Below are 12,082 nucleotides of genomic sequence, written 5' to 3' on the forward strand. Positions count from 1 at the left end.
CCAGGATAGCCGGGTCAAGTGGAAGGGAGATATTGTATAATCTAAACATGCCACTGTGGGATGCACCTTATATCCCTCCCACACTGGACTCTGAAATAGCCACACATTAGGGAAACAAAGGCAACCAATTTGGGGACCTTTTTCCAGATAAAAAATTCATCACATGGGAATAGGCTAAAAAGATAATAGGGGACACACCACAGAAGAAAAAAAAATCACTATTTACGTATGAGATCAGCTATAGCAAAGGTATGGGGCAGTTATTCTGATGCAGCATGATGAGTTCATGGAAAAAGGAACCGTGATCACAGGGCATGCACTGATGGCGCCATTTACACTACCATAGTGTGGACGTTCGGAGAGGGTCGGCGTAACAGTACACTGTGCTCCCCTTTAGAAGAATTGTTCATGCTAGCTGCCACTACCCATTGCATACCTAAGATGATGAATCTATGAGTGTGCAATCCATTAGAATTACAATCAGCCTGCTGGAGGAAATGGCACAATCATGTGATTGTCAGGCAGAGAAGAACAAGTTACTTTCTTACCTGGTAACGTTCTTTCGATGGGATGGTCCGACGACGTATTCCATATCTATGACAGGTAATGTCCACAGCTGTGCTGCTTCGGAAAATCTTTGGCGTCTGCGTCCTGCGTCGATGACGTCGATGCGCCGTCCCCGAGGACCTCCTCCGACGGCCGACGTCACCTGATGTGATAAGTAGGACGCACGACGCCCATAGCCTCAGTTATAGTTTTTTCCCTAGAACGTGTGCCACCAGTTTTCTGCCAGTCAGACACACAAGGCCTTGCGGAACGCAAGCTGCAATCGCAAAAGAAATTCTGCAGCGGGGATGGCAGGGAGGGAGCGATATGGAATACGTAGTCGGACCATCCCATCGAAAGAACGTTACCAGGTAAGAAAGTAACTTGTTCTTCGAGGGGATTGGGTCCTCCGACTTATTCCATATCTATGACAGACTCCCAAAGCAGTACCAAGCAAGGAGGTGGGAAAGAATTTTAGAATACAAATTTAGCATGCCCAATTCAAATTGCGGAATAGAGAGCTGCCTTTCCAAAGGCCAGATCTTGCCCTCTGATGGAATCGAGGGAGTAGTGACGTACAAAAGTATGTACTGAAGCCCAGGTGGCTGCATCACAGATGTGACGAATAGGAACTCCCCTCTGCAGAGCAGTAGACGCAGCCACTCCCCTGGTAGAATGGGCCCGCAAGCCAGCCGCAGGATCCTTACCCCGCCAAGCGGTAACACTCGGAGATAGCTAAAATAATCCAACGAGACAAAGTCTGTTTCGTCACAGCTTGTCCCAAGCGCTTTCCAGCGTAACCAATGAAAAGTTGATCGTACACTCTAACCCGGAACATGCGCGAAATATAAAAGCTCAACGCTCTCCTAGGATCAAGCCTATGGAGCCTCTCCTCTTACTTACCAGGATGTGGAGGAGGATAGAACGCCGGAAGAACAACCTTCTGGCTCAAATGAAATTCCGAAACCACCTTCGGAAGAAAAGAAGGACGAACTCTAAGGACAACCCTGTCCTTATGAAACACAGTGAAGGGTGGCTTAACTGAAAGTGTCTGTAACTCACTCACTCTGCGAGCGGAAGTGACCGCAACCAAAAACACAGTTTTCAGAGTTAACAGTCTCAAAGGGCAAGAATGTAAAGGCTCAAAAGGAGCACCCATAAGAAACTTAAGAACAAGGTTCAAATCCCAACCTGGCACCAGAAAAGGTGACGGAGGGAACACATTAGTGAGCCCTTTCAAAAACTGCGAAATTAAAGGAATTTTAAAATAGGAACACTCTTCAGACGAGCGCTTAAATATGGACAGCGCCGCCAGGTAACCTTTAATGGTCCCCACTTGCAAGCCCCTGTGGGCCAAAGAAAGCAAAAAAGACAGAACCATGGGAATGTCACATTCAAAAGGATCCACATTCTGAACTCTGCACCAGTCGCAGAACTTTCTCCAACGGCAACGGTACAGAGAGTTAGTTGCCGGCCGCCTGGCCGAGAGCAACACCTCCATCACGTCTTCAGGGAGGTCCCAATCCTTATACCTCAACCTTTCAGAAGCCAAGCATGAAGATTGAGGGATTGAGGGATCGGACCTCTGGATGGAGAACCTGACCCCCCTCCCGTGAGAGCAGATCGTCTCGGTAGGGAAGACGACGTGGAGGGCAGATGGACAAGTCGAGAAGGTCCGGGTACCACGTCCTCCGGGCCCACGCCGGAGCAATGAGGATCATCCGGGAACTGAACCTCCGTAACCTCCACAGCACTTGCGGGATGACGGGAACTGGAGGAAACGCGTATAGTAGTGGGAATGACCACTCCACCACAAACGCATCTCCTAAGGCTCCTTTTGGAGGAAATTCCTGCGAGCAAAACCTTTTGCACTTCCGGTTGACACTGGAGGCGAAGAGATCCACTTGAGGGGTCCCCCAAAGGGCAAAGATTTCCAGGAGAATCTCCTGAGCCAGCTCCCACTCGTGAGAGATCGAGCTCTGCCTGCTCAGAGCGTCCGCCGTCACGTTGTCGTCTCCGGCCAGATGAACAGCCAGAATTCGAGCTGCAATACCTCACTGCACAGCGGAAGTGACCCTGCCCCCCCTTTTTGTTGAGGTAATGCATGGCCACCATGTTGTCCGTTAGAATCAGGACACTCTTTCCGCGCAGTCAGCAGAAAAGACTTCAGGGCTAGCCTGACGGCCCTCAGCTCCAACAGATTGATATGGAGTCTGGACTCCGACGGAGACCAATGACCGCTGACTGTCAACTCGTTGGCATGAGCTTCCCATCCCGTGAGGGATGCGTCTGTCACGATCGTCACCTCCGGCCAGGGCACCCAAATTGGGGCCCCCTTCTTCAGATTGCCCTCGACGGCCCACCACAGAAGGTCCCGGACTACCGAGGGCGGCACCTGAACAGGGTCCGACAGCCTGCCGGAGGACAGACCACTGGAGCTTGAGTACCCACTGCAAAGATCTCATCCGCAGAGGAGCCTCTGGCACCAGAAGAATGCAGGATGCCATGAGACAGAGCAGTCTCAAGAACTCACCTGAGGAGGAAAACACTGCCCCAGGGACGTGTCAAGCATGCTCCGATGTACTGGAGCCGCTGCGTTGGTGTCAAATGGGACTTCTTTAAATTGAGGGAGAAGCCCAGCCTGTGAAGGGAGTGGCAGGTGACGGACAGATGATCCAGGACTTGCTCGGGAGAGCTCCCCCTGATCAACCAATCGTCCAGGAAGGGGTAGACGTGAATCCCCCCTTTCCTGAGATGCGCTGTCACCACCACCATCAGCTTGGTGAAAACCCTCGGGGCGGAGGTCAATCCGAACGGCAGGACCCGAAACAAAGTGCGAGTCGCCAACCGCGAACCTCAGGTACTTCTTGTGTTTGGGATGGATCGGCACATGGAAGTAAGCATCCTTGAGGTCGAGAGACACCAACCATTCCTGAAGTTGAAGGGCCTGGAGGACTTGAGAAAGAGTCACCATCTTGAACTCGTCCTTCCTGAGGAGTTTGTTCAAACCGTGCAAGTCCATGATGGGTCTCAATCCCCTCTTTCTTCAAAATCAAAAAATAAGGGGAATACCATCCCTTGTTCCTCTCTGCTACAGGCACCAGATCTATGGCGCCTTTCTCCAGCAGGGCTTGAATTTCCTGCGCAAGGAGCGGATCCGGACACTTCAAAGAGAGGTTCCCTGGTGGATTGTCGTGGGGCCTCTGCCGAAAAGGAAGACAGTAGCCGTGGCTTATGATCTCCAGAACCCACACATCCGAAGTAATGGCTTGCCACTCTACAAGATGCTGCGCCAGCCTTCCCCCAACCGGCGAACCATGGGACCTGGCCTCATGACTGAGTGGTAGCGGCTGCGGCGTTGCCCGAGGGCAAAGAGGCAATTGCCCGAGCAGCCTTGGCACCTCAAGTACCTTTATTTCCACCTCTGGCACTCTTACGATGGCCTCTTTGACTGCTAGCTCCCCTCGCTTTACTGAAGGACGAGTAATAGCGAAAGGAACCTCCCCTCCATTGCTGTCCCCTAGGACGAAAAGGCAGAGGTTGGAGAACTGCAGCGCCCAACGACTTCGCTGCAGCTTTGGAGGTCTGCAACCTCTCAAGGCTCTCGTCAGCCTTGCTGCCAAAAAGGTGTTCACCGTCAAAGGGCATGTTGAGGAGCCGGGACTGCACATCAGGAGCGAACCCAGACTTCCGCAACCACCAAACCTGTGCATTACGGTGCTCGCCGCCATGGACCGGCTGACACAATCCGCCAAGTCCAAACCCGACTGAACGGCCTCACACATGGCATCCTTGCCATCCTGAACCATAGCAAGGAAACCATCCCGTTCGTCCCCTTCGGGAATATGTTCAGCCGCTAATGCAACACAGTTCCACAGAGTGTGTGTGAAACGAGACAAGGCACATATGGAGTTGGCCGCCTGAAGCTCCATACCCCCCGAAGAAAACACTTTCTTCGCCCAGCCGTCAAAACGTTTGTCGTCCCTATCCGGAGGGATGGTAGGATATGATGCCTGCTTTGCCGGGGCCGTAGCCGCCTGCACCACCAAACTCTCCGGAGTGGGGTGCCTAGACAAGTAGCAGGGGTCGCTACTGGCTGGACGGTATTTTCGCGACAAAGACTTGCCCACTGCCGGGAGACTCTCCGGAGCAGTCCAAGCCGCCACCCTTCTCTGCAGAGCCATATGAAAAGGCAAAACCAGGTCAGTGGGGGGACCGAGATCAAGGATGTCCGTGAGATCATCCTGAACGAACTCCCCTAGGGAAGCTGACCAACCCAAGTACTCGGTGACCCGAGACATAAGGCGCCGATATGAAGAATCGGCATGAGTGCCAGGCTCTGGCCTACAAAACTCCACCTCGGGAGAGGTGTCCAGTCCACTGGCATCATGCAGCGACTGCCGCAGGTCATCAAACTGGCTATGGCCCGAGATAAGTTCATCGGGAACCGTAACCGGAACCAAGCCGCCATCAGAGCCTTCATCACCCTCTGAAATGTACTCCAGACGGGGAGAGGAAGACCTCTGGGGACCAAAGCAGTGCCTGACCTTAGCCAGAGCCTTTCTAGGGGCAAACTCCGTCCCACGGGGCCCCTCCGACACCACCGCTTCGAAAGGCGTCGAGGGCGCCGAACGAGTCGGCGTCGACGTCGAGTGAATCGGCGTCAGCTGCAGCACCGCCAGCATCGGCGGCGTCGACACAGGCCTCGAAGCCAGAGCTCCGAGCGTGTCTCTCGACGACCTAGGCGCCGACAGCATCGACAACCCCCTCGGAGGCGGAGCCTCGAGAGAAATCGTCGACGACCTCGGCGCCACCGGCGTCAACATCTTCGAAGACGGCACAGGATCACGCGGTCTCGAGCGCATCGAGGACCGGGACCTGGAACAGGCATGGCCAGAACGGCTACCCTTGTCCGAGCGGGACCTCTCCCGCGAGCCGTGCAGACCACCCGAGCTCGAAGGCGTACGAGCGGTGTCTCTCGACCGGTGTCGACCGACCCCACTCGGAGGCGCGGACGGACCGGTGCCCTGCGATTCAAGAATCGCTAGCATCTGCTTCCTGAAGGAAGCCCATTCCTCCGGTGTCGCTTGCATGGAGGGATAAGCGACCCGCCGACGGGCGGAGTCCTCGGAAGAGGACGGGGAAGGCGACCTATGCCGGCGCTTCCGGGAATGCCTCGAAGAGGCAGAGGAGTGGCGAGACCGACTCCTTGAAGGAGACCCACTGGACTTCCGACGATGACGCGGAGAGTCGCCCCTCGAGTCATCCGTCGAAAGCCCCACAGACCTCGACTTCCGGGGCTTAGACACTCGGCCTACCGACAGCTTCTTCTTGCGTTCCCGCAAGGCCTTTGCCGTGAGCGACTGGCAGTCGACACAGTCGTCCGTATCGTGGGCCTCCCCGAGGCACCAGAGGCAGGCATTGTGAGAGTCCGCGACCAACATCTTGGACCCACAGTCCCCGCATTTCTTGAAGCCCGGACGCGGGGTTGAAGACAAAGAAGACATCGCCACGAACAGGTCTACTCAACAAACCGAACAGGTTCAGCGAACCGAGAATTGAAAACAGCAAACTCCAATGAGTCGAGGCGTACCAAGATTCACGAAGCGAACACGTTCGCGGAAAAAACGGAACTGAGGCTATGGGCGTCGTGTGTCCTACTTATCACATCGGGTGATGTCGGCCGTCGGAGGAGGTCCTCGGGGACGGCGCATCGATGTCATCGACGCAGGACGCAGACGCCAAAGATTTTCCGAAGCAGCACAGCTGTGGACATTACCTGTCATAGATATGGAATACGTCGGAGGACCCAATCCCCTCGAAAGGAGTTATTCATAGCTAGCTGGGGGCAATAACTGTGGCAGGAGAAAAGAGGTCCAGAGGAGAGCATCTGACCTGTAGTTTTCTCAAGCCCAAGAGGGTGACCACTGTCTGTTGGGTGAGAACATCATCAGTGTGACAAGCACCTAGGCAGGGTCTAGGGATAGAAACACCTACTGGAAACAGTTATGAGTAGCCTCTAAACCAAGGGGGAATAGTAATTTCTTGCTGGTAGGTATGTGGTACAACAACTCAGAACCCAGGATACCGTATCACGTTTGTTTTTCGGGATACATTTCCTCACAACGGCTTTTCCTCGATTCGTCAGCTAGGAGGTGGATTCAGGAGACCTCCTGCAACTCATTTACAAAACAAAACAGTAAAAATCAAAATGAGGACACCTGCAGGAAGAAAGTGCACACAAGGGAATTGAAGGGGAGGAATAAACGCAGAACCTCAGAGACAGCCCAAAGAGAAGCAGAGCAATCAGAGGGGCCCATAAAGGAACACAGGATGCTCAGTGCTTGAGACGTTTGGAAATTAGCCTTTAGGTACTAATGGGATTAGTGATCTTGGGATCTGAACCGCAGGGAACTTGAATCTAGTTTTAAGCTATGTTAAGGAGCCCTTGGGCACATATTTGCTTAATCCTCCACCCAACACTTTTCCCCCCAGAGTCGATCCTGTCAGCAGGAAAGGTCAAAGATCACCAGACACATGTCTTTACCCCCACTCTTACCTTCATGCATTTCCCACCCTGGGCACTGCATGTTTAGTACAGCTGAAGAGGCCATCCTGATTTTTTAAAATCATAATTATTTCTTGTAGTTCTTCCCTTATCCATCTTTGTGTGAAATAAAATAAGTTGTTAATTTGGAAACCTGAGTCTTGTGTATTCGGTTGATCCCAACCAGTCACACTCCTATTAATGGTGCAAGGATACTATGTATATATTGATGAATACAACAACCGATAGCATTACATAACAATGGGAAACAATCCGTTCAAATTTTAATTGCAAATTCTGATTGTTACCTGGTTCTTACATCTAATTTGCATCTGTTGATGATGCAGGACAACTCAAAGAGAATTGGGAACCATCCTCTCACCCATACCCTGTCTTCAGGTGCTACATTCATATCATCACTTGTGTATTCCTTGAAGGCCTTGAGAGGGGAGAAAAGAGATTAATATTGAAATGGTACAAAAGCATGTGTCAAACGCATTTTACATGCACAATATATGAAAGCTAAATTTGCATGAAGGAGAAATACTTCGGACAAGGCAATTGTAAATAGATGGGCCTAGTGAAATTGTGAGATTTTATCAGATGATACAGCACATGCTTACAGCACATGGTTATCAGGTAACGGAGCAAGTAAAACCTTTGGAGTTCTAAACTAGGGAGGCTAAAGACTTTACAATCCAAACATTCTATTCTATATTTTTATAGTGAAGCCATTCACTGCAGTCAAGTGTAAGGATGTATCTTGGCACTGCTAGTAAACAACCTCACTGTCATTTTCTTTCTAATTGATTAGTTCAACCTCGCACAGATTCAGCATTTTTACATACACATATCTTCCAGTGCAAGGTGTCAATGAAACAGTTTCTGCCACCAGGGGGCAGGGGTTCAGGGGGGCACAATGCGGCAATGCCCGACACCAATGAATTCCCATGACACTGGATATGTCAGGAGCAGTATATATTGAGCCATTAGTACCCTATGATGTCAGTTCTGCCATTTTCCCTGGCAGCCTCAGCTAAAGGACTGTAAAACGGCAATAGGTGAATAGCCTATCCATCATGTGTAGTAGGATGGAAGTGCATGAGAACTCAGTTGGAAGACTTACTAATTCATCAGAAAGAACATGACTGATTGATAAGTAATTTGTTCTTCTGATGGACTCTGGGATTAATCAAGGTTTTTCCCTCGACACACTCACACAACATAACTCGGACTCCCTGTGGGAGACTGGCAGTGATCTGACTGCACAGTTTGGAGGAGAGAGAGCTATGTCATTGGTGCTGCGCAGCTCAGTGGAGAGATGCCAGAAGAGTTGTGGGGAACCTGTGACAACCTGGGGCGCTTTGACCCTGCGAGTTGCTGACTTGGAGGGGGAGATCTGGCCATTCTATCACTGTGAACGAGAGCAGCGACTGGTTCAGCTGGTAACATGGAGCGAGATGCGCTGCCAAAGTGGAGAGAGAAAAATACCTTGCAGGGGGGAAAGGCTTTAGCCTCCCTCACAACAGAGTAGCAGCACAGCCAAAAGAGCCCAGAGGTAAAATTCTTACCTCCCACGTAAAGAGATCTGGGTTCCATTCCCCATTTACCCATTAAGTGCTGAGGACGAGCCATCTTGACCTCTGCACTACCTTTGGAGTGCGTTGGAAGAGATAGCTCGTACTTTTAAGGACTTGAGTTTGTGCGATCGCTGCGCTGTGAAACTGCATTTCATTCAGTTTCACGTCAGCATGCTTAATGCGCGCTGAGGTGACACAGAATGTAATTTTACATGGCACAGACATTTTCAGCTGCAGCATGGAAGGAGAAGGGAAGTTTCTCCCTCGATCTCCAGCATTTCTATGCGGCTTTATCAAGGGAGGTGTTGTTGGAAAGACTTTACCCTTTCTAACGACACTTACCGTGAAGGATTGATTGCTGGGCGTGTGTCGGTCGAGCCGTGCCCAGTGACACCATTAGAGCACATGGGATGCTTCACATGAAGATGGGGTGGGAGCCGCTTAGTTTATGGTGCCCTTCCTGGGACCAGCATTATTATTTTTTACAGTGGCAAATGTATGGATTTTACTTGGGGGCTGGGGGCACTAAAACACCAAGGATGTGTTTTCTGAAAGGGAAGGGAGTGGTCCTCTCCCCCTCCTGCCTCAAATGGATGGGGCATGTCATTTTGCCCTCCGTGGGGGCAGATTGGCAGTGCCCTAGGAAGAAGCAAATAGTTTTTTTTAAAATTTTATTTTATGGGAGGAGTATGTGGGCAGCCAAAAAGGATGCTGGCTGCTTTGCATAAAAACAAAGTGCATTGCTGGGCGCGGGTGCCACTCTATGAAACAAACTTCCTAAAGTCTTGCGTGCAGTAAACACCATACTTTTTTGGTTTTCATTTTAAACCCAGAGCGCTCATATCAAGAACTTCTTTTTGCATTACAAGAATTTGGTAGGATCTCTAATTATAAAGTGAATATCACAAAGACTCACATTTTTCCAATCTCCCTTTCATGTCATAGAGGGTTATTTAATGTGGGTCGAGAAGTGTGGGCTGACTCTGGCTTCAAGTACTTGGGTATTCATGTCAGTAGGAATATTGAGTCACTACTTGTGAATAATATTTGCCTGAAATAGACAGACTCTGCTGTAAATTGGCAAAATTAAAACTGAACCTCTGGGGCAAGGTTAACGTAGTGAAGATGACTTTGCTCCCAAAACTATTATATGTTTTTAGTATGCTCCATATCTATATAATCTACTCTTAAGTATTAATAAGTCCTTGAATACATTTGTGTGGAGGCAGGTGGCTGTGCACGGGGCCCGAAGGATGTCCTTCAAAGACCGGTACATCTAGGTGGTTTTGGTTATCCTGATATAAAACGTTACCACACTGCATTTACGTTACGTACTTTGCATCACTGGATTGCGTCTGACCGTATTAACTGTGCAGGCTGGGTTAAAATTGAGAGGGAGACTATCGCCTACACCCCTAGATATTCTTTTGTTCACTGATCAGAGGTTGCCGGTTGGTACGACTCCACCTTTTATAAAGCATGTTGTGAAAGAATGACGTAGATGTAATGAGATGAGAAGTATTTACTGTGTACAGATTCCAGTTTGTGGAGAAACCCAGCTGTTAAACAGGCTAACCATGTTTTAGTGTGGATTTCGGGGCAAAAAAGCAGGTATCTGGGGAATTGGACAGGTCCATGATGGTCACAATATGGTTGATTTTGAATTCTTGCGCTTTAAATATAAGCTGAAGGCAGTGGAAATCCGCCATTATAATGTATTGTGGGACCTCTTTGCTGATTTTTCTCATCAATGAATGCTGCAATGCGCGCTCCACCTGCACTCTTACTCCTCTCTAAGACCATGACTCTCTCTGCATCCACTCTATACAAATTTACCTCACCTTCTTTCTTTAAGTTAACACCACAATGCGGTAGAGGAAACTGGGATTCAGATTTGGGTTGCTTATTTTCAGATTTTGAATGGAACCGCATATGTGCAGGTCCAAATAAATACAAAATTGATTTAGAACTACGGTACACTCAGCAGAGAATTAACTACTATCTTTATTGGTCTCCTTGGAAGATGCAGACGTGAAAGCTGTGCAATGAGGATGTCTGTTGGAACTGTAAAAGTGATGTGGGCACCACATTCCATATGTTGTGGTTGTGCAGGAAGATCCAGCTATTCTGGAAGGGTGTCTTTCAGAGAATAGACCTGGTCTTGGGTCTATCTCCACCTAGTGACCCACTTCCTGGTGTGTTGGGCTTGTTTCCTTCAGATATTCAATTGACTAGTGGTAAATTATTCTGGACATATAGAGCCCTCCTTCTTGCTAAGGGAGATTTTGAAATTCTGGAAGAGCGATACTGCCCCCTGTATTGATGATTGGCTGCAGAGTTTGTTTCTCCTATCTAGGAGGGAGAAAGTGTCCTTCAATGATAAAGATCAACATCAAATATATGAGCTGATCTGGGGGTTTTTAATGACATGCAAGTTGTTCTCACTCATATTCTAAAATTGTCACTTAGTTTTTTGTCCTTTCCCTTTCTTTTTGCTTTCCTTTTCTTTCTCTTTATCTTCATTTTCTCTACTCTTTTACTCCCCTCCTCACCTTCCTTCTCTCTGTTATGTTTCTTTATAAATTGAACTGTTATGACGTGTTCATATAAGTGTTATGCTTTAGATTAATATTATTGTACATTGATTCATTGTTTATGTAAGTGTTAAAAGAATAAATATAAATTGGAAAAAAAATAAGAAAAAAAATGAATATAACGTACTGAAATTCAGAAAAGGGCTGAAAACGATTGTATTTGAGTAATACACTCCCAGACTTGATGACCATCCTCTGTTCCCCCTGTCCCTTCTTTCTTTCTCTGCGCCATGATGCCTGCGGGCTCCGGCGCAATATAAGTGGATAATAATAAAAATGGCCAGGCATGCCTTTTTTGAAGTGGGGGCAGATGGCCGCTTAGTATAATAAGCAGCCCTCTTCCCCCCTCCGGACACCAAAGGTATGGGCAACAGATGTTGCCCTCCCTGGGAGTAGATCCGCTGTATAATCTGCCGATCTGCTCCTGGGAAGGTGGACATTTTGTGTGTGTGTGCACTTTGCAGTGTTTTTACTCAGAGCGGGTGTGTTTTTTTAAAAATGTTGTATGATTGTAGGACTTTGTGGAAGGATTCTGGCTGCTTTGATCAAAATAGCGCAAATAACAGATGATCAGGGTGAGCCTGAATATATTCGGACCCAAAAGGATTTTTAATGAGTTTACCTAATTTCAAAAGGTATACATCACATTTCCATTCATCAATTGAGTGCAAAACATTCACATTTAATTGTTAGACAAAGTGTATCACAGGAAAAATAATATAAAGCAACAATATAGTGTAAACATAGAGAATTAAAGATGTAAAAAATGCAAAACATGAGTTGATACAAATGCAGCAGGGTCCCTTACATTTCTT

The 12,082-nt window shown here is 48.8% G+C and overlaps 1 protein-coding gene across 1 annotated transcript in view; it reads right to left on the bottom strand.

The window, feature by feature from the left end:
- Positions 1–12,082, bottom strand: part of ARFGEF1 (ARF guanine nucleotide exchange factor 1) — a 1,973,034-nt gene that overhangs the window by 359,114 nt on the left and 1,601,838 nt on the right. The window contains exon 29 of the mRNA XM_069621149.1: positions 7,402–7,532. Coding sequence (XP_069477250.1) covers positions 7,402–7,532 — 131 coding nt within the window. The remainder of the gene's footprint in view (positions 1–7,401; positions 7,533–12,082) is intronic.

Source organism: Ambystoma mexicanum, chromosome 5q, assembly GCF_040938575.1.
Source record: "Ambystoma mexicanum isolate Mex_15411 chromosome 5q, UKY_AmexF1_1, whole genome shotgun sequence".
Classification (NCBI taxonomy): domain Eukaryota; kingdom Metazoa; phylum Chordata; class Amphibia; order Caudata; family Ambystomatidae; genus Ambystoma; species Ambystoma mexicanum.